The sequence below is a fragment of the Syngnathus floridae genome, chromosome 5 (assembly GCF_059516105.1).
Source record: "Syngnathus floridae isolate MCC-2025c chromosome 5, RoL_Sflo_1.0, whole genome shotgun sequence".
In the NCBI taxonomy this organism is placed as follows: Eukaryota; Metazoa; Chordata; class Actinopteri; order Syngnathiformes; family Syngnathidae; genus Syngnathus; species Syngnathus floridae.
Window position 1 is genome coordinate 1,568,339 of NC_142417.1, and position 23,524 is coordinate 1,591,862.

The window sequence follows — 23,524 nt, forward strand, 5'->3', positions numbered from 1 at the left end:
TAACCAAGTAGCTCTCCAGCCACACAGCAGATGGGCATGAATATAAGGAGTCATGTTTTTCTATTTGCTGCTGCTTTTGCCTTGAAGAAGCTGAGTGCAAGGAAAACACCAGAGTGGGAATGCTTCGATAATAGGATTCATTTCCTCCCCTCACTATTTCTCTGGTAATCACTTTTGTCACAGCGGATAATGGCAGTGAAAACAAACGGCATGCTTCTTTCCCACTTAACTTACTGCTTAGTATTCTAAAACACAACCAAAGGGAGCATTTATATCTGCCGGATAGATTCAATCTGTCTGTCAATCATCTGGGGAATCGTTTTTTTGTTATTTGAATAAGATTAGTGCAACTGTGCATATTGCAACCGGGCTGGTCCTTCAAAAATGCGCTTACGAAACCTTACAAACTACCTTGACGCAATTATTTGTATTTCCTGTGAAACAGTTTTTCTGATCCTGTGCAAATTTTCTCTCCCAGGTACCAGTGACCCATATGTCAAGTTCAAGATTCAAGGGAAGGAGGTGTTCAGGAGTAAAACCATCCATAAGAACCTCAATCCCGTGTGGGATGAAAGAGCAAGTCTCCTGGTGGAAAGCCTGAGGGACCCGCTGTACGTCAAGGTACCGCTTATTTGTCAAGCATCAAATGTACATGACAGGCTTCGCTAGAAAAATGTCGCTTGAGCTTTCCTTTGCTTACTGTTGCACTTTGTGTAGGTTTTCGACTATGACTTTGGACTCCAGGATGACTTCATGGGCTCGGCGTATCTCTACTTGGAGTCTCTGGAACATCAGAGGTCTGCTTTTTTTGGTTTTCAAATTTAAGCTACATTCTATAATTTGAATTTGGGGCCACAATTTTTGCATGTGCTGTCACGTTCACCGATGAAACGTGACCGTTGTGATGTTTGGTTCCATTTATATACTCAAATTTGCATATTCTTATCTTTGGAAATATAACCGGAAGTCACTTACTTATTCTCCATATTGTTGTTTACGTGCATGTATCATTTCCTTTAATTAAAAGGCCTCCATGTACACAGAGGTCCACTTAACTCGACTGTGGTTAAAAACAATCCTTTGCTTCCCTCTTGTGGTAACATTTGGAACCACATGCTCCGACCGTTTATTTATTTCTTCTTTACATAACATTACGCTTCGTGGAAACACTGCTATAAATAATTCATATTGTCTTGCCAAATTTTAGAAAATGTTTTTTATTTTATTTATGAATTGTGTATTTTATACACTGACAATATTACTTGAATCAATATGAAGAAGACAGTATGAACCTTCACAAATGATGTTTTGTCTGTGCATGCATATGTTAATCATTATTTGCACTGTTAATCATACAAATTATATAAAAAAATATAAATCAAAAATATTTCTATGCTCCCTTGTAGGACGCTGGAAGTTACCCTGGACCTAAAGGACCCGCATTATCCAGACCACAATCTAGGCAGCTTGGACCTTTCCGTCACTTTATCACCGCGTGAGGGCGACATGAGAGATGCGGTAAGAATGCCGTGATTGTTCCTCGCTCTGGTTCTTGACCTGAAAGTTTTCGCTTGATTCGAGCTCAATTACTGGAAACGACTCAAATCTGCAAGCGCATATGCCAGTGTAATTAAGGCGTGGGTGTAAAAGTTTCTCGTTCAAAGAGGACCGGATGTTTGCTCATGCGCTAGATGCTTCCGACTTGCATTTATTTCTGTTCAATTATTTGTCTGCCTAATTGGACCCCCGCATGGTCGACCCAGAACAAGGCGGGATTCATGGGGGAAATACTTTATTCTGTTTGATCTGATGTCTTGATTTTGCTGCTTATTTAGTTCTGCAGTTCAGAGAGTCCACACTTGACAGAACAAATAAACTCGATTTAGGTTAAGCACCATTTTGGATCCTTCCGACTGCGAAGAAAATGAGTACAAGGGTTTACCCGCCTGCGCTATCTGTTGTTATGGATGAGGCTTCATGGCCGAGCCAGAGATGACTCAAATTAAATTTTATTTGGATAAATATCACTAAATATAATAGATTTTATTTTTTTGTATGACATAATTATCGCTATAAAAACCTGACGTGCTAGAGAAAACACATTTGGAATCGGCACAATAAAAGTAATTCATGTGATTAAAAAATGTAGTAAGAATGTGTTGACCATAATAATCAAATTAAAATAAACATTTCTGTGTGTGCATGTTTGTGTTTGACAACACAAGGCAAATGGCTCCTGCCTTATTCCCATGCATGATTGACAAATGCCTCACTCTGCTAATCTACCCCCCACGCCCTCACCACCTCCCACGCTGTCACTCAGACCACGACTAGCATCACAACACCTCACAGCAGCTAACCTGTGCCCCTGCAGCTTCAATTTGGAAACAGTGGGGGGTGCTGTAACGGCTTTGTCTCATTCACAGACCATGCTTTTGAGAAGGAACTGGAAACGATCTAGTAAGGTAAACTAAAAACGCATGCCACCCCTTCTAACCTGTGCACTTTTCACTGGTCTCCTCCTGGTACATGGATGGATTGTCTCCTTTCCTCTATCTTCTCATCCCTCTGTGCTCTTGTCATTTTTTCTTCCATGGTTGCACCGTCATCACTTTATTTTCCACAAGCTGCAATATACTAACACAATCACACAAAAGATATTGTACTTCTGAAATGATTAGTAAGTTATAAAATACATTTTGATGGCTTTTAAACCCCCTTGGTTTGTTTATTGCAGCTGCTGTGCCAGAAAATAAAGCCGTTTTACTTTCAGGGAGCTTAGGGAAATCATTTTATAAGCATGCTGATTGACGATGCAGGATCGTCATTTACGTCTCCTTCCTTGTGGTCGTGAGGTGAACATCGAGAAGCACGTTTTTCCTTTTCTGCTTCTGCATATCGACTCACGCATGCCATAAATCTTGTTTTGCATCGTATACACAAAGTCCAGTTTCTCACTTGTTGTTATCGGGCGGATTTGGTTTAAAATGGCCGTGTCAAGATGGTAAAAGTGATTTCCTGCAAGATTTCAGAAAAGCTTCACTCCTTTTGGTCTTGACTCCTAATTTTGAGACCCATTTGGAGCGTGCCTGGTTGAAGCCGGGCCGACGTCCTGCTGTATTGCTCCTTTGAAGTCTGCAAAATGGGCCACCCCGCCTGCGAGCCGGGAATACGCGCAAACACTAACGAACTTGCAACCCCTCCCGGAAAAGGCGATGCTCTTGACTCCCCCCTTCGCCTCCCTCTTGCCTCCTCTGCATGGCTGCACACGGTTTTATTTTTACACCAACACTTTTTTAATGAAGCCATGAACATACATTAGAAGATGCAAACTCGTCAAGAAATAGTTTGCAATAATAATTATGAGTCAGAGGCAAGATTAAATCCAGGTCTCTATGTTCACCACTAGGCAATTTCTTTTTTTGGCACTTCAAACATAGTTCTCCTCCGAAGGGCTTCGAAAAGTTGAACTGTGTACGGATATTATAAAAGTAGATTTGTTTTCGACAATTCCAGCCCCCTGAACATCATCGGGCGTCCTGCTGTGCTCTGGCGCAGACATTCCCAAAGTAAACAGCACTTTTTTGTTTTTTCTCCTCCAGCAACCAGAAGTATGTAGTTACAAAACAATAAAGCGATGAGATGATTGCTCGAGTACACCATCACGGCGACCTCCAATCATTAGCATACACGGCCACATAGCATAAATTCACTTGTAGAAATCGGCAGACGTGGAAGTCGCTGCACGGGAGGTTAGATGAACGGCGAGGAGCCATTCGCCGCGTTTAATGTCTGGAGAATAGAAATTAAGAAGCTCCGTCTCCAGATCAAAGGGCTGCGCTTGTGCGGCAGGGTTTGTTGGGAGTTTAATGAAATTCATCTGCAAAACAAAAGCTATGCTAATAAATTCGCCCTAACAAGGAAAGAAGATGGATGAAAAGAGGGGGGAGGGAGGAATTTGTTGCGGTGAAGGATATTGTAATGATTCAAAGAGAGGTTAAATAGGCCTGTAAGTGGTGAGAAAACTGATTTAAATAGGCTGGCTCGTCATTTTAGAAAAGCTAAAATTAGAAACGTCTTTGTGCTATTCTGGATTAGACGAGCCAAATGAATGATTTTTATTTTTCATAGCTATTTGAAATTTGATTTCGTCCCTTTGTGTTTTCATGTGTTTCATGTTCATTATTATTTGCAGTTTCCCTGTCAATAAAATGCCTTAAGTCTGTGTTAATTAGGGGAGGGGTGAGTACTCATGCCAGATTTCGGTATCGGGCCAATAGCGGCCTTATTTTAAAGTATCGAGTACTCAGGAAGCTGCCGATACCAGCCACCGATACCGAAGGCAAAAGAAAAAATCAGATTTTTCACAAGTCCTTGGTGGTACCGAATATCAATGTCAAGTTAAGTCAATTTTATTTCATTAAATTCGATTTCTTTCTAATATATGTGTGGATGTATTTGCCCACGACAGTGTCAGAGTATGCGGCTGTCGGATGTACACAGAAAAGCTCAACTGTGGCGGGGCATCGTCAGCATCAGTCTGATCGAAGGTCGCGGCCTCCAGCCCATGGACGACAACGGCCGAAGTGACCCTTATGTTAAATTCAGGATGGGCCACCAAAAGTACAAGAGCAAGGTAAGCAAACAGCTCGCTAACTTTGATTGCAATTGACACAATTGATTGCATTGCGCTTTTGTTTGCGGACCCCCAGACGATTCCCAAAACGCTGAATCCTCAATGGAGAGAGCAGTTTGACTTCCACATGTATGAGGAGCAAGGAGGCTACGTGGACATTACTGTCTGGGACAAAGATGCTGGCAAGAAAGACGACTTCATGGGAAAGTACAAGGATCTCTTATGTTCTTTGAGACAGTACAGATAAAAAGTGCTGTCCAAGCACTGGCGGAGCTAAAGGGGGGCTCGCATGGGCACTGGCCACCCCTGAAATATGCAAGATGCCAGATAATTGACTTTCTGGAATTTTCTTTCACATTTCCCTCTGTCCCCCGAAGGGATAATATGGTGAATGTTTATGAAAAATTTCCAAATAATGCATTGTTAGAGCTACAATACATTTTGATCATATGTAATTCATAAACGACTCAGTTTGCCGAGATGATTTCACCACGACTTTCATGTGTGCCCTTCAGGTGTACAATCGACTTGTCCCTCCTCAGTAAAGAACACACACACAAGCTGGAGTTGCTACTTGAGGAAGGCGAAGGCGTGCTGGTAATGCTGGTGACGCTCACGGCCTCCGCTGCCGTCTCCATCTCCGACATGTCGGTCAACGTGCTGGACGACCCGCATGAGCGACTGCAGATCAAGCAGAGATATGTAAGTTGTTCTAAAAATACTTTATTTGGTATAAGTCAATCATTTTTTCCAGACCACTAACATGGAATTGAAAAATTTCATTCATTCCACTTTTTTTTTTTTTTTTTTGTGTGTTTGTGTTCTGAATGTTCCTCAACCTTCTTAATTGTGTATTATTGGCCGCGGGAAGCAGACCACTGGCCTCCTAAGTGCAGTGATGGCATGTGGTCAGAGGGGGGAGCTCTATGACCGAGAAAGCCACTGCGTCCCTCCACGCTCACAAAAAAAGAGGGTGTGGAATGTGTGTGTAATAGGGGGCGAGAGGTAAAGGCTGAGGGTGGCACTGGAAGGGAAGGCGTGTAAAATGAAAAGAAAAAGCTATTTCACCTCTCTCACAACTCGTAGCGCCGCCGCTTTTCTGCTCGGCTGAAGGCCCAATTTTCTTGCCTTGGTCCCCCCCCCCCCCTTTCACCATCACCTGCTTTCTACCATCCTTCCCATCACAGTGGCTCACTCAGCATCATCATCTCTTTGTCCAATGTGACCCTCCTGTTACATGACCAAAAAGGGACTGAAAGCTATCCACCTGTTAAAATAATAATAATTCTTTTTCCCCACAAAAAAAAAAACCAAAAACGTCAAATTGAGCAATTGAAGTACCACCGCTAATATCAAATAATTCTGTCCAAAAAAATGCTAATCTGCTTTGTCCAAATCTGTCTTTCGGATAAAACACACGCATTCATAATGTGTTTTTTACTTATTTTGTGTAGATAATTCAATTTTGACAAAAAAAAAAAAGGCATTGATCTAATATGATTGTTCCGATGAACTTTTTTAAATGGTGCTGAACTTCATCATACAGTACCTACAGTGAGTGTAAGTAAGAAGCGGCAACTACTTAAAATGCAGCCGCATGTTTCTATGCAATCCAGCCACTTGGTGACAATTGCCTTGGATGTGCTATTGCTCAGCGTAACCTTTCCTTCATCGCTAATTACTGCTTCCCAGACGTGCAGCGAGACAGCCCCGACGAGAGAGCGAGAGATTTATGTATTATGATGGCAAAGGAGCACACACACTAATGGCTCTTAATGGGCCTGGGGTGGCCACGAGAAGAGTGGATGGGGGGGAGAGGAGGACGCGGTGACCTCCGCTGAAGAGCGCCGCCACCTCTGCACACGCACACCAGCAGACAGACGGTCAGATAACAAGCTGAAAGACGGACGTAGATTAAGTGAAAACCTCTCAGCGTGTATCCAACTCCATGATGGGTATTACGTAATTTGCCCGATATCAATGAAATGACGACGAATACGGGGCGTAGAACTGCTAATATATACAGGGCAACATTTTAGGATATTAACATTCACATATTTGAGGTAAATCATGAGGCAGGGTCAGCCAATCACAAGGCTCATATGGACAACCATGAATTGACACTTGAATGAGGCTGAAATGAAATGCAGCAATGCAAAAAAAAATTAATTTATTTTCGTTAAATGCCAAAGCATTCCTTTTGTCTTAAAGGCAGCATTTTAAATAGAGTTTTTGCATGAGATTGACCATTGGTTTACATGAGTAGTTTTCAAGGGTCAACATTTCAAACCTTTAATAACGTGTTAGAAAAAGATATGGCAGAAACAAGTCGGAGTGAAAGTGTGTTACTATGTGAAGTCAAATCCGATTGGAAGAATTTATTATTATTATTTTTTTTTTTTACGCCAATCAATGATCATTATCGAACCCAAATTATCCCTGCCGGGTTGCCCATATGGTGCAACAAAGGGTTGATTTTGCTAGTGTGGTTTGCAAACTAAAAATACCTCGGCGGGCTCACAGATTGGATCGGTTCTTTTTTTTTTCCACATTGTGTTGTTTACTTTTTGTGTGGATAGGTGTCAATTCTCCCAGAGTTTTGGTACCAAATCAAAACACGTTTTTCATCCGTTACTAATTTTGTTAACTGTTAAAAAAAAATCTTTACCTCGAATTATTATTATTTTTTTAATAATTACCGTTGCTGCCTTAGTTAACTTTCTCAGTCAATGCTTTCTTCATTCTCTTGTGATCCACATGACCCAGGTTGTGTACTAACAGTATCCAGGTCACGGCACCAAATGAAAGTTTCCGGGGGGAACCTTCTCTCGGTCCTATTATCGTTAATGCTCGTCAGCCCTAAGTTTTCCTCCTCCATGGCCTCCCTTTGACTTGTTTTCTCTTTATCTCCTCTCCCAACAAGCATTTGTATATTTGCGTGCCCTAAAACAAAGAGTTACCCCTGCCTGTTTAAACACTCTCTACTTCTCCCTCGCTCTCTCCTTCCCCACCTCCCTGCCTCCCTCCTTTCCTCCCTACTCCCTCCTCATTCTCTCCCCTCTCATCTCCTTTACAGAGCTTTTGGACAATGATATCGCCAGAAACAGGCAGAGTCTGACAGAGTTGGTAATAATGAATTAAGTCTGTAGCCTGGCCTGACTCTGAGATTTAAATTATAATTACTCCTGTGGGGATGGACAGGGTTATTGCCAGCGAGAGAGAGAAATAAATTGAAGTGAAGTGCATTTCCACTTGCTTTTAAGACGCGCCGACATGCTCCTCAATTTGGCCTCGGTGTACCTGAGTGTTTGGGCATGAACAAAAGCACCTGTGTGTGTGTGTACTTTTGAATTAAACCGGATTTGAACAAATATCTCTTTCCTGTTCAATCTGCTTCTTACATGCCCCTTTCATTTACATACGGTGAATAGAAAAAGTTTACACACCCCTGTTCAAATGCCAGCTTTATATGGCCTGAATAGTTGTGTTATAAATACAAGAAAACTTTTTCACCATTAATGTGATATAACTTAACCCCATTGATTTCTTTCAAAATTTTGAGCGGGGAACTGAAATAAAATGTTTCTAACCCATCACATTCAAACTTCATGCGGTTCACTTTTACTGGGCCTCTCAGACAGGAAAAAAAAACAATTAAATAGTACGTGTTTTTATAAACAATAATATAAAAATATTTTTAAATGATTCACATTTTTTCAAATCCTAAATTTTTTCCCCAGGGGTGTGTAAACTTTTTTTTTATATCAACAACACTCTTATATTGTGCTGAAGCCAGTTGTCAGATGTCCGCCTAATTGGAAGCAACTTCAAATGACCGTTTCAAAGTGTTCATTTTTCATAGTAATTAAAAAAAAAAAAAAACTCAATCTTAAAGCTGTGGTGCACAGACAGATGCTTGTGATATAATAGCAACCTATCAGGAAAGACTTTGCACTGAACGTGTGAGTAAACTTTTGAGTCCTCCTGTTCGAGAGTGTCACTTGTTTCTTTTCTCCACTGGAGTGCTTCTGGCGTCAAGCCAGACTAAAGTGCTGGTGTGTTTCTATGTGTAAATATCCAAACCTTGCTATTCACGCCTTAGCGAATGTGTGTCCTCACGTGAATCTCACTATTATTAGTGTTCCTGCCTGAGCTTCTTCCGGTTATTGTCAGGCTAACTCACAAGTTAACCCGGTGAAAGCAATTTATTTGCATGACCCTTTTCACATATATCAAATAAATTCTACTTAAAAGTACAAAACTAAAAAAGTGTATCAAACGAGATGGCCTAGCTACTGCTGGAACGGAATCTGCTCATTTGTCCTCCCTTTTGAGCGAGCTATAAATGCCAGCTCTATATTTTCAAATAAGGGCTGCTAAAGGACATTTTCTACCCTTTTCCTCCCTTAATGAAATGTCAGGCTATTGACCCATCTTTCTCTTAAATGCTAATTTGCTGGCCTCTCTGACCTTTCACCCCTTGTCCTCGTGCCGTTTCAGAGCTTGTGGAGGTCGTTGCGCAACCTGAAAGACGTCGGTGTGGTGCAAGTAAAAGTCATCCGGGCTGAGGGCTTGATGGCTGCAGATGTCACAGGTAGGAAGGCAATGTTGCAACCCAGCAGCGGGATTTGGGAGGAAATGATTTGCACTTTAGCCAAAATGTCAAAATTAATCGAAGTTATCGATTATCAAATCAGTCATATTTATTTCTTATCTTGGAATTGTCTAAATCCTGTAATATCAGATACTTCGAAGTAACTATTCATTATTTATTTAAATCATTTATGAAAACCAAACAGATTATTAGTGTTGACTCAAAACATTTGTAAACATTTTCTTTTACTTTGCAAAATAATAACCGCAGCAGTAACACATTAGCAGTACATTAATCCCTCTTGTCTGTTATTGTTTAATTGTTATTTAGTTATTTTTAATCACTTAATAATACCAAATAAAATATTTTGTAATACACGTTCATGCAAAATTTTAATTATTTTTTTATTTCAAAATTTATTTAGTTAATGGATAGATTAATCAATCGTAAAAATACTCGATAAAGACAGCCCTGCTTCATTTTTGTTTATTACTTCCTGAATACTTTCTGGGTGCACAACATCTTTATTTTCATTTTCCTATCCTCTCTTAGACTGCCAGTAAATTCAGCATTTGACTGATTGCATTTAATCATGTGCACAATGTTTGTGGCACATAATGCAGCAGCATGAATTCCGCCAGAGATAAAGTGTAATTTGGGGTTTGAGGGATTACGCTATGTTCACAGAGTGAGTTTAAGTCTTCTTTATAGTGGATTTATGCCGGACGCTAAATTTGTCTCTGTGTTTTTCGGGGGGGAAAAAGATGCAGGGTGCTCATTTGAATAATAGAGAAAAAGTGTGCATTTGAACCAACAAACGCGCCCCTCCTCCCTTTTTTTTCCTCCACTTGCTCCCTCCGAATTCTCCATTCTCCATTAATTCTTACTTTTAATTAGGTCTGCAGTGGACAGGCCTAGTTTTTCACTTGGTATTATCTAGTTGAGAGTAGGGAAAGTGTGTATGTGTGTGTGTGTGTGTGTTTCTCAATTGGAAGCAGCCACAGTCTGTTCGCCAATACAAAGTGGAACTACTTGATTTGGGTTATTGAGACCGGGGCAGCCAGAGAGCAGCGGCTAATGGCTCTTGTATTTCACTTGGAACTTAAATTTACTCCGTGACCTTGTTTCACAGCTCATCATTCAGTCTGCGCTTCATGGCTAACTTTCCGAAAAATGAACGCTGTTGCAAAGTTGTTTATTTATTTACTTTTTACTCTCCAGCCTTGTTTTTATCTCGGACTCTCCAAAATAAAACAAGAAGTTTAAGCGCGTGTTTGTATGCAGGTGAATGTGTCATATTGATGGTTTCGTGTTTTTCCTCATTTTTCATTTCACATGCTGGACTAAAATTATGGAAGTGATAATCATCTCTTCTAGTTGCTCCATGAAAAAATGTAATGAAAAAATAACCTTCTATAATATTGCTCTTCACGTGTACATGTGTTGCTCCACCGTTTGTGTTCCAAATTTATGGTTGATTAAAGGGTTATAAAACGAATACCAATGCTATTGTTAGCTTGCCAAGGTGTTTTTTTCAGTCTGCGTTAGCTTGAAGGCTCTTTTCTGAAGAATTACTGCTAATTATGAAGCGAGTTGAGTTTGCTGTCACCATACAACGCTTGTACTGTATCTAAAATTTCCGCTTGCAAGTCAAAGCAAAAAATGGATTTGATTCAAGCGCCAGCGCCAGTGCGTGTGTGACGGGCAGATCCAACAGCTCTGTAAGAGCGCCATGAGAGCCCTCAGCGCATGAACACCCTATTTTATCAGTTGAGCCCAGGAGAGGGTCAGGAGCGAGGCGAGAGACAAACAGACGGACAGACAGAGAGTGAGAGGGGAGGTCACGCGGAGAAAAATAGTTCACTCGCTCTTCTCTCGTCCCCATTCATGCTGCCTGTCCGTCTCCTCTCTTGTCTCCGCTCTCCTTTTCTTTCTCACATCACACTCGCGCCATCTCTTACTCTAATTGAAGTGCTTTTGTGGCGTGGAATGAGAAGGATATCTGAAAACAGTCTGCAAAGCCAACAGTGTCCCTGGTCTTGCTCCTTGAGTAGATGCTTTACTTTGAGACATTTCAATAGTCTTGCATTATCCGCATTTTCACATCCCGCTGGAGTACCACGGCATTCTTCTTTTGCATATGAGTGATTTTTTTTTTTCTTTTTTGTAGTCCTTTTTAAGTAGCTTTCATATATTATGGTCGGATCCATTCGATAAATAATAAAATAATGTTATTGATATTGTTGTTTCTAATCTGATTATACGTAGTTGTAATCAAGGCCGTCGTACAATTTGAGTAGTAAATATATTTATTTAGCTTATTTTATACATTATAAGCATTAAGACTAGCTTGAAAAACATACACAAAACATTTTCTGGTGGCTTATTTTACAAATGGTTCATTCACAAACTTTCTTCAATTCCACTGAGTGACGATATTAAAAATTTTGTAAAAGCCTTGGCGCCCGCCGTCGCACAAAAATGTTCAGGTCAAGAGCACAGCCTGTCAAAAGTGATGAAATGCACGAAAAATGCAAATTGGGAAACTCTTGAATTATAATTAATTGTGATGAGCACCTCAAACTCCCAAGCAACTTTAAGCTTTCCTGCGAGGCAATTACAGCCGCTTCCTCATCCGTGCCGCATTCATCCTCCACACTTATCTTAGGGCGCCCAGAAATGAGTTTGCACCCGCTCCCCTCCGGAGGCACCGTGGAGACGTGACCCGATGTGGGAGGAGCTTTACCTGGACGCTCGCTCAAATGTGAGCGTGTAATGGTTAAGACAGCTGCCTCTGGCGCTAGCGGCCAATAGGGTGAAAGTTCATCGCCGGTGACGTCTGAATCTGCAGCGCCGCAACCTGTCAATCCATTAAAAAACGGAATATCAGGCCGAAAAAGCGGGGCTCGGACTTCTGTAATTTTCCATCCCTTCATTTCATTGATTGCAGTTAATTTGAATCGGTCTTGATTTTTTTTTTTTTTCAATGCTTTTATAAGTTCCAGGATGATTTCATATCTATTTATGACTCAAACCCTTTATGGGCAGTGATTACCAAAATAAATTCAAATGTTCGCTGACGTGAAATAGATTTATTTTTAGTTATGTGGCTTTTTGCGTTATTGTTAATATCATGAATAATATGACTTGATTTTAAATTTGTTATGACCATGATCTGTCTTTGTTGGTTGAATGGATTTAGTTGCCAAATATGGTTCCTTGCCAAACAGGATTGACACTTTTAACATTAATGGCATAAGAACAGACAGTAATAATCACCAATCACCCAAAATGACTAAAATTCAGAAAATGATTCATCCTGAAAGATGTGCGGCCTGTAATCTTTTTAAAAAATGTTTTAATTTTTTTTTTAAAGAGGGTGTATTTATTTTTGGAGCTGACCGTATTAAGAATAACAACCCAGCAAAACAAATCCAATCCCACACAAATGCACGGAGAAGTCTATCCCGCTATTTGAACGGATCATGTTTTCTATTGTCTGAGTCATAGCTGTCGATATCCCCTTCAAACATGCTCACATCAATAAGCCCCCCAACAAGTGATATGAGAGGCAACACCTACAGCACCCACCGCATTGATCAGGGTGACATTTGCTTTGCACACCTACTAAATGTCCCGCCCTTGTCACAACGTTTGGAGAAAATCACACAGATCGATGACACTCGCACGCTGACAAATCCGTGCGCACATGCAAGCGCACAAACATAACACACAAATGCCACCGGGGGATTGAACTCAATTCCAACTTCATTGAGTGTTCTTGGTCATAGCTAATGAGATGATTTGGAGTTCTTTTAATATTTTTCCCGAGACACGTGACATATTTTGTTTAAATGTTTTTGGCCCAGCCTTTTCACATTTTAACATTTACTTTTATATTTATTTTATTTATACTTTATATTTATATTTTATTTATATATATATATATGTTTTTCTTGTCCTGTCTAGGTAAGAGTGACCCATTCTGTGTCGTGGAGCTGAGTAACGATCGACTGCAGACTCACACCGTTTACAAAAACCTTAACCCGGAGTGGAACAAGGTCTTCACTTTGTGAGTATAGTTGTTTAAAACTGCTCTAATATTAAAACCAATATATGCTTTAAACTATAATGTTTGTATATACTGGAGAAGAGTGACTCTATCGAAGTTTTTTCAGCTCCATCAGTATTGAGTCCAAAGTTGTGGAATTCCCAGTGATGGGACATTTAATCATTCTTTGAGTGCACATAGCCTCTTTTCTATACATAACATGGGCCAACTTGCTAGCCTACTTTTACAAATATGACACCACTCTACTTATACTTGGACTTGATACAAATGTAGTACACTGACACATAATGGGCTTTGATATATTCCAAAATGTATGCAAAGCAATTGTAAAGGCTTCAACTTGTCTTCCCAAAGAATGAAAGCGAGCTTTTGTGCTGAGGCCTGGCTTTTTCAACTGTTTGTTGTTGTCATCCAGTAACGTGAAGGACATCCACACAGTGCTTGAGGTCACCGTCTACGACGAGGACCGAGACAGAAGCGCAGACTTCCTGGGGAAAGTGGCCATTCCTTTACTCAATGTGAGTCCAACTTTTCTTTTTTTTCTTAAATCATTGAAGTTATAAAAAGCATAGGTTATTTTTGCACACGCACCGACGAGTCTGTTTGCTTTTGAGATGACAGACAGGAAGGTGATGCGACGAGATAGACTGATGGGTCCAAAAAAAAAAAAAAAAAGACTGATGTGTGAGAAGAAAGGAAGCACGTTATGAAAATGACACTGATCAAGGGATGAAATGACACCATTCGCCGTCTCTTGTAGGAAATATTTCTATACGCGTGTCGTGTGACTGAAGCGTGTCGTATATATCCGAGCCGGGCCGAGCCGGGCCGGGCCGTGTGATTCCCCAGGATAGCTAATTTCTGTTTGACAGAGGCGAGCTGCTGTGGGTAATGAACAGGTACTTGTCAGAGTTGCCACAGTTGTTTTGGGTTCCCTGTCAACGCCGGCAGCCGGGGTTCAAAGGTGGCCCGGGGAGCCGATTCAGTCGGGTATTGCCAGACAGACGCCTGTCATGTCCCTCTCCCACAGATCCAAAATGGAGAACGCAAAGCCTACGCCTTGAAAAGCAAGGAGCTGACAGGGCCAACCAAAGGGGTCATCTTTCTTGAAATAGACGTCATTTTTAACGCTGTAAGTTTTTTTTTTCTTTCGTCCCTCTTTAGATTCTTCTCCCGTATTTAAAAAAAAAAAAATGTTTGTCTCCCATCCTCTTGCTCACCCCATTCTGTCCCCCGCCTTCCCTCGTTCACATCTCATTCTTCGTCCGGTGTGCCCTCATCCTCGTTTTGGCTCTAATTATGGAAGGCTCCTTCTCAGCATCCTTTGTTCCCTCTCACTGTGTGTGTGTGTTCTGTAGCCGCCATCTTATTACTCACCCCCCCCTCACCCGCTTGCTCCAACCTCACGCGAGTGTGTGTGGGCTATGCATGTGTTGCAATCTGGGGAGATATTTAGCGGTCATCACTTTAATTTGGGTAAATAATTCACTTGGTTGTTCTCTGTTGTCTTCCAGGTGAAGGCTGGTCTCAGGACGTTGATCCCCATTGAGCAGAAGTATATTGAGGAGGAGCCCAGAGTGTCCAAACAGGTCAATAGCTCTCTAAATTCTTTATACAGAAAATATTAGAAAAATGTGTGAATTTTTGTTGGTGCACTTTGATTGAACTGCTTGAAATGTTCACTTATTTTACAACAAAGTAGATGTTTGACTACTTGTTGGAAGAAATTTTCATGGTCACTCAAAATCAAAAATCGTGTCTCCCAAAATCAAACGAAAATAAAATGTGTTACAGACACACATTTAAATATTCACCAAATTTTAAAATACGTTTTTGCTGGATAATGCATCACATGTACATGAAGTAAAAATAAAAATTTTCATGAAAGTATTTTTAAATATACTAAATTTATTGTAAAATCTACATATAATATATATTTTTTTGATAAAAATAAAAATGCAACCATAGGAAATTAAATATATAAATGTGCAATAAAATAATTACAAAATATATTTTGGTGATCCAAGAGCTATTGGAAGAAATCCTGGATTCCAAATATTTTTTTTACAGTCATTTGTTTATCTTTAAAATTATATTTTGGTTGAATCATTGTAATGTGTCAGGATTCCATCATCATAAATACCATGTGGCTATATTTCATGTGTTTGCTAATCTTATGCTAAAGATTTCCCCCATTTCAATACAATAAAACAATGGCATAAAAAAAAAAGTTACCTGAAATGAGCCAGCACACATTTCTATGATCACAAATACACCACGTCTACCCCGGCCGGGCGTGTCGCCTGTCGTAAGCGCTAACCGGCGAGCCGGGCATCGAGCGGCATCTCGTCAAGCCCAACGACTGTGCGGGCAAGATAAAACAAGGTGATTGAAGAGGGAAAACAGCGTTTCATTTTTGTTTCTTCTCTCCTCTCTCCCTTCTCTCATCTGTCAGCCGCCTCGCATCCACCCCGGCTGGGTGAATAGAAATGTCAAGCTGTCAACTGCGGGGTGCATAAGTAGATTGGCCGTCCTTATAGATGGCCCTTTTTTTGCCACTGCTGCTTTGCACTTCATTGTCACGCCGCTCAGTGTGGCAGCAGCACAAAGGGCTGAATGGCTGGGGCCGGCCCACATCACACATGTCATATGAGGGACCGTTTGGGCGCACTAGTCAATGCTGCGCCATGCCCTGCCACACACATCACTAGCCAACACAGCGCGACACACACAAACATCTCCCATACTGCCCTCGTTTCAAACCTCGACCCCCCCCAAGTGGCAGAATCTCAATCTCACCTCTGACTCATAGAGATGACCCATGTCAGCGTCTCACAATGATGTCGTCACTGGCTGCTTTGGAAGGCTGGCCCCTGGAGGCCGCGAGGGCTGTTGTGTGCTATCACCCCCCCCCTACTGTTGCTTGCTGATTAGTTGGAAGAAAAGTATCTGCCAAAGACGTTCTACTTGAAGACCTGACCACTTAGGAAGGTCTTTTTCTACAAACGACTAAGGCACTTGTGAAGGAAATACAATAATGTTCCACCCTTCATCAACTGGTACAGCACAATTTTTCCTTTGGTCAACTATGGAAATAAATAAATAAATCCATCCATCCATCCATCCATCCATCCATCCATCCATCCATCCATCCATCCATCCATCCATCCATCCATCCATCCATCCATCCATCCATCCATCCATCCATCCATCCATCCATCCATCCATCCATCCATCCATCCATCCATCCATCCATCCATCCATCCATCCATCCATCCATCCATCCATCCATCCATCCATCCATCCATCCATCCATCCATCCATCCATCCATCCATCCATCCATCCATCCATCCATCCATCCATCCATCCATCCATCCATCCATCCATCCATCCATCCATCCATCCATCCATCCATCCATCCATCCATCCCAACTGAAGTCGTATGATCTAAATCTTTTAATGACTTTTTCTGGTCTTTTTGCTTCTCCTCCATACCGAGCTCAGTCCTTATTAGGCTGTCCAAACAAGCGCAGTTATGATATTCCCATGGAGCCCCCAGAGCTTTATTTTTGAAGTGAGGTCAAAGCTACAAATCTTCAGCTAAAGTGACGCGATACTTAATTTTGCAAAGTGACAGCAAAATGAGATACGGCGAGGTTTAAATTTCTCTTATTAGGAGATGAGGAGACTTTATCACGCCGACTCCAACTGATGCATAAAAACAAAAAAGTCTCGGAGCTGCACGTCTTGACAACGTCAACATTTTCACATGGTCGCTGACGTCAATGATATGGCGCATAATAAGCCCTTCGTTTATCCTCAGTTCCTAATGGCGTCTTAAATCCTTCTTCTCTCCTGTCTACTTTGCAGCTGCTGTTGCGCAACTTCAACAGAGTGCGGCGCTGCATCATGTTCATCATCAACACCGGTTATTACATCAACAGCTGCTTCGAATGGGAATCTCCCCAGAGGAGCATCTGTGCCTTTGTGGTGAGTAGACGTTGCCTCGCATGCTATTCGTCGCAGAAGTTGGGCCTTCTGGCTCAATACAGCACTGTATTTTATTTTATTTTTATCTATAAGTTCGAAGGTGCACATTAAGGGAAACAAACCAGTGCCGCAAGTAAGTCAAACTTAATTTAATTTGACATCCATACATAAGGCGCGTTGTCTGTTTTGAAAAATTCAAAATGAAAGCACTTTAAGTGTGCCTTATAGTATGAAAAAATTCAGCATTAATTGAATGAATACAATAAAATATAATATATATAAATAATAAAATAAATTAAATAAATTAAATGCCTCATTTGATAACTGCTGGGAAGTAGCCAGTCTTGATCAAGCTATTTAGAAAAAAATCTGGGAAGCAATCCCACTTCATCTGCACCTGGAATTAAGAGGTGAATTGTGATTGGACGGCAGATTACATGCAGGACAAAATGTTTCAAAGAGCAAGCGGACTCGTCTTGCTCAGGGTTGAACGATCGGCGTCGTTTGGCTGACCTAGTTTGGTGCGGACTTGCGTGCGTTTATTTGTGTGCAGGCAGTGCGGCTCAAGCTGCCATCACACAGGTCGGACATATTGATCAGTTAACATTTTCCCAACTGTGTGTGCGTGCCTTCAAGTGGCACATTTTCGCTCCGGTAGCGCCGCACTTGCCATTAAGGAATTGAAAGGGAAGTGCCAAAAATGGGACTGACACAAAGTATCCATCGAGTTCATCCGGTTCTGAGTAACTGTGTATTATTGTACGTACTTAAATCGAGTATTTCAAGGCAGTAAAACGGGAATGTAGGCCAAGGACGACGTGTTTTATAGTTTATTGAAAGGCTGAAATTCAAGCATCATTTTTGCTTTTCCTCACGAGCCCCTCCCACTCGTGCGAGTGTGTTGGCGTAGGAGTGTGCACTTAGCTAAAAGCATCAGTGTTCAGGACCTCTCCTTTACACAGGTACCCCCACCCCCCATTTCTTCATCACTCTCTCTCACTTCCAGAGGCCTCTTAATCACTTTGCTCATCTCTTTAAGTGGCTTTTTATGGGTGGGGGGGCATCTGGCCAAGGTGGTGCGTTTCTGAAGGTGTGTGTGATTATGGGCACGTGTGTGTGTGTGTTATCCGTCTTCCCGGACAGATGTTGCACTTAACTTTTCAGAATGGCCCTCTCTGGCTTGCAGAGGTGGCGTAGCGGCGACTTTTAAATGTTCTAAGTGTGCGCTATCATTCTGCAAAGCGGGCTTTGCTTTGGTTTATTTTCAGTTTTGGAAATAGTGAAAATGCTGCAGCATGGCATTCACGTCTTGCCCGCCAGATTTGGCATTTCCATTGGCATGTGCACAGCTGCGATGGCGTGGTCTCACATGCAGCGTTGCTCACTCACGCCCACGCTTGCGTCTCCCACCCATCCCGATGGTGGAAAAAGAGCCACGGCGAGGAATTGGCGCCGCAGAGCGGTCCGCCGTCACCTCCTGTCCCGCACGATGGCAGGTGGCGCTATGACTCTCCTTCTTTTCCACTTTCCGCACCTGCAAGGTGTGTCTTCCTATCGAGTACCTCTTTATCTGGCGTCCCTGGAAAGCCGGGTTGGGTTCACGTGCCGGGTTCACGTGCCGCCTCCAACCAGACGAGGCCGTTATTGCCCCGGAGACCACCGGCCTCACGGCTTTTCCTCCAAACAAATTCGCTGTAACTTTATCTGCAATTGGGCCTGGGATCGGAGGCAAATAGAGGCGGCTTTGTGAGGCTCGGGGAAGGGCGAGGGCAGCCAGCCGGGGGTTGTCGGTGGGGAGGCAGGGGAAATGATACTGGGCGCTTTTATGTCAGGCAAAGTAGGACTCTTATCAGGAAGAGAGCCCAGACAAGGGAGCTACTTCGAGAGGAAACTGGAGCACCTATCACCTGCTTTGCATTTAGATAAAAATTCAGCCTGGTGAAATAAAAAAAAAAAAAAGGCAAAAAGCAAAGACAGGTACAGAAGCATCTTTTGGTGTGTGTGTATTCACATGTCGTGTAGTGTCACACACACACACACTCGAGGAGTCAGTGGTATACGGCACACCACTCCAGGTCTCTTTAAATTGCTCCTTTGACTCCTCTTCAAAGAGACTGTCTTAACTTTAAAAACTTCTCCAGTCGTGGCTTCGTCTTTGCCCACAGCAAGGGACAACTTTGAACAATTTACTTGAACATTTTACCGCTTTTTTTGTTGAAATGTAGCGTCAAGACTAACACAGAATACCAAGTCGCAGTTTAATCACCAGAGATAACGACTCGTGAATGAGAAAAATGTCGCAGAATTATGCCAGTTAAGCTGTACAAATGTCATCGGAGTTCACTTAAACGCCATCAAACTAAATCATAAGCAGTTCACAGCTTCTACTTTGCTTTTTGGATGACGAGCGCAGCAAAGGCTGCTGTGTTCTGCAGGCGTCCAGCAGGGGACAGTCTAGTACCACTGAATGATGCTTTGAGGGAGGCCCGGTCCAAAGCAGGACCGCAGTCTCTTCCCATCTCTCTTTCTCTCTCGCTCTCTCTCTCGAGTTACATCAAACTTAACAGGACTTCTGCTTCGCTATCTGGCAACACTTAGTGCCAGCATGGAAAATGATGTAAGCGAGATAAAGGCGACCTCTGAAATCCAAACTTCGCTTTCACTCCACTGAGACAGAACAGGGGAAAAGTTTGCCTGGTGTGCGGTTAATGTAAGCCAAAGTACTGAATATTACCCTCCCACAGTGGCGCGGCGAGGACGCGGGCTGTGTTTTGAAACAAATAACGCCGGCTCCAGCTCTCCATGAGCGCTGACTGCTTGAATAAAACATTTGGACTTTTGCGTGTTGTTGACATCCTTTTTTGTTCAGGGGATTTCTTAATATTGAACCAGGCATCAAAGAATTACGCAATCCAACTGCAGGGATTGTCAAAAACAATTAGGTTATTGATTTTGGCTACTTGTTATTCCAGCTAAAAGGATCGCCGTAATGATTTGGCTTTTATGTTTGGTCCATTTTGGTCTTATTCCAAAGACACCTCAGTAAATTCATTAATTGTAACCCACAGTTTATTTGAAATGGCTTCCCATTTAACTAATATTGTCTTAAGTGCGTCTTTAAAAAAAAAAGTCAGGATGGACCTCAGTGGGCTGAATTATTAATCAGATAAAGTGCAATTTGTCATTATTCTCACTTTATTATATTTTCTTTATTTACAATACTGATAGTCCAGGTAATGCCTTTTATTATTAAAATATAATTGAATTAAAAATGTAAGATGCTTTTTTTTTTTGGTGAGCACCAGGAAATTCTGCATTATGTTCATCAATTAAATATTTTGTGTAAAGAGTACGTAGGCTCAAACAGACAAGCTACAGTCAATTTATATTCACTGTACAGTTGAATACAAAATGATTTCTCACGATAAACCATCACAGATGGCTCCAAAATGTCCACGGCCACAAAGTATGATCGGAAGCTAGATATGGACAGCTTCACTACCTTTTCTGCTATGAGCGTTCCGTTTGTTCTGTTGTTGTTTTCCCTCTGCCTTTTTGTGGTCACTGACATCCACAGCGGGCTCCTTCCCACTCCCTCATCCCCAGGCGAAGAGCTTGCAATGTAGCGTCGGGAACGATGGGGGGTGGCCGCCGTGATGGACCGGTCTTGCTGGATCCGTCCAGGCACCGCGGGGCCATTGCTAACCAGCCTGGGGGGAGGTGGGGGGCACGAAGATGGGGCAGGGCCGTCCGCTTCTGAGCTGGTGGTTGTTCCAGCTGCCTGTCACAACGTGGCCCTCAGCTACCGCAGCCCAATGGAAGAGAAATGAAAGGGCGAGCACAGGTTAACGGCCTTAAGGGAACTTTTTTTTTTGTTTTGTTTTTTTTAATATATGAAAGCTTTCAAGATTTGAAGCAAACATCAGGGCAGTAAGGTGCAGCTTGTGTGATTTCAACATGCACAGAATGTAATTCTGTTCATGCAATGTTGTGCCCATACTAATATTTATGATTGTGTATTTAGAACACAAACAGAGAAATGGCTGTAATTGTTTATTTATAACTTCAAGAGCCCCTTTGTACATTTTAGTACAGTCGCGTGTCGGCACCTCATTTGCACAGCGTTTGATTAGACGTGTTTTAATTAACGTTACTGATCTTGCACGTTTGGAGTCTTGATGGTTTGGAGGAGGTTGGATATTTTTAGAATGTTAGAATTTGGCGGTGCATTGCTGTTAGTGAGGAGTGATGGGAAGTGGTCTTTTTAGCTTTAAATGATATTCAAAATGATTTTTTAGTTTTGTTTTTTGGAATGATCCGATCCCATGGTTTTTGGTACGCACTCTCAAAGTCGGTTCCTTTTGGGACACTATTTATTTATTGGTTTTATTTATTTACATGAAAAATACATTCCTCATTGTGACCATTATCTTTAATTCATGCTTGGTTTGTTTGTGCTTAATTTCAAATTCAGTTTAAGGTCTTTTTTTTTTTCTTTATCAAAAACTTATTATGAGTTTCCAAACTTTTCTGTGATAAAGGAGACAAAACAAGTATTTTTTTTGTTTCGATGCCGAGTTGCATGTGTTCATGTGTGGGTGGGTGTAAAGAAATTTCTATACTGATGGCTGAGCGATGAATGTGCCCACTCTTATGTTTCAACAGAAGTACATGCGCACGCTCTCCTTTTGAGAAGAGAATACGCCTTTATTAGGCCAACAATGGAGAAACTTTTTTTTTTCAGCAGCAAAGTGGTAAAGTACTATTAAAAAAAAAAAAAAGTACGAGTGGCATCTCTGCCAACTGTACGATTAATATCTAACATTCCATTATTGGCATATTGATCATCTGCTGTTCACTGAAAATATCCTAATCTAGTACTTTAAAAATACATGAATAATATTTTCACATTTTCAGCGTTTGTATTTATTTAAATCTTTATTAATTTCACAAAATATCTCTAACATGATCCGAAATGATGAATACAATGCCAGCAGCCTGCATCATTAGCAATTTCTCACAGAGACTAAAAAGGCTTGTCAAGGGCCGAATGCTGTTTTTTTTTTTTTTCTTTCATCAAAGGTTAATTTTCAGACGGTGCCTTACTTGTTTGCTGATGAGAGGGGAAGCGCAGAGGTTATGGTTTTGGCAGCTGGGTGCAGAGGCGAGCCATACGAGTCTTCGAAGGGGTATTGCGGCTTGGAGTGACAGGGTTAGGGACTCGGGGTGTGGTCGGTGTGAGCTAGGTCAGATGCTGGGCTTGAGTGGCGAAGGGTCAGAAAGCATCAATGACCTCAGCCCCCGCCCGGGATGATTGGCATGAGGGACGGCATGTGCTCATCCTTCCTCTCCTCTACTCAAGGCCCGACGGAGCCTCGAGGGTCAAGGTGTTGAACCTGGGCCGGGGTGCTGGAAGGCCCGCACTTTTGTTAACAACACCGTCATATTTTCACGCCGAGGTTATGATTCCGCATACGAATGCATTCTCACCAGGATAGAACATAAACAATCCTCGCCATAGTCATGGAGTAATACTTTTCCCTTTTTCCCCTTTCTAGCTCTTTGTCGTCCTGGTGTGGAACTTTGAACTCTATATGATTCCGCTGGCTTTGTTGCTGCCCTTGGCCTGGAACTACATTCTCATCACGTCGGGCAAGGATACGAGGCAAGATGTGGTGAGTGCGGCCTCTGTAAGCTGGCCGATATCCCTCCGCCTTTCTTTCATTCCACTGTAAAAGCCTCTTTGCAGGGGCACACAATGCGCCGTTAAAACTGTGGCGCCATTATTTGATGGGGACGTGGCGCTCTTGTCTCTTCCACAATATTAGCACATTTAAGTATAATTCCACAAGATGAGACGTACTTTAACATACTTAGGCGTTGCGCAACTGACTAGAACCAGTCTCGACCCAAAAGGCGGCATTTGAATAGAAACAATGGCAAGGAACATGCTACATAGGCTTTTAAAACCTAATTTTTGGGATTAGAATGCAGCTATAAAATATATGCAAATGTAGCGATAAACCTGCGTATTATTTTTGGCTGTGAAAAAAAATCCATCTGTGCAATCTCAGATTTTGCCATCTTGGAGGAAAAGAAAGGGAAGAAATAATAGGCGGTCACATTCAGCTACGGTTACCTGGTGCTTTACTTATTTCATTATTTATTTCATTTTTTTAAAATCTCTTCTATCTATTATATCATGTCAAAGCAATGTCATGTTTTAATCTT

At 41.8% G+C, this 23,524-nt stretch overlaps 1 protein-coding gene across 16 annotated transcripts in view; it reads left to right on the plus strand.

Moving 5' to 3' along the window:
* Positions 1-23,524, plus strand: part of LOC148397368 (multiple C2 and transmembrane domain-containing protein 1-like) — a 65,305-nt gene that overhangs the window by 17,150 nt on the left and 24,631 nt on the right. For 14 of the 16 annotated variants that reach the window (XR_015858529.1, XR_015858530.1, XR_015858532.1 and 11 more), the window contains 14 exons: positions 479-621; positions 718-797; positions 1,407-1,518; positions 2,427-2,465; positions 4,472-4,636; positions 4,713-4,843; positions 5,152-5,338; positions 9,137-9,230; positions 13,200-13,302; positions 13,718-13,820; positions 14,333-14,434; positions 14,817-14,891; positions 17,174-17,293; positions 22,852-22,968. Coding sequence is in view for 13 of the 16 variants with exons in the window: in XM_088375501.1 (XP_088231627.1) it covers positions 479-621; positions 718-797; positions 1,407-1,518; positions 2,427-2,465; positions 4,472-4,636; positions 4,713-4,843; positions 5,152-5,338; positions 9,137-9,230; positions 13,200-13,302; positions 13,718-13,820; positions 14,333-14,434; positions 14,817-14,891; positions 17,174-17,293; positions 22,852-22,968 (1,571 nt within the window). In the remaining 3 variants the exon portion in view is untranslated. The remainder of the gene's footprint in view (positions 1-478; positions 622-717; positions 798-1,406; positions 1,519-2,426; positions 2,466-4,471; positions 4,637-4,712; positions 4,844-5,151; positions 5,339-9,136; positions 9,231-13,199; positions 13,303-13,717; positions 13,821-14,332; positions 14,435-14,816; positions 14,892-17,173; positions 17,294-22,851; positions 22,969-23,524) is intronic. The other 2 variants (XM_088375502.1, XM_088375512.1) reach the window with 1 other exon arrangement.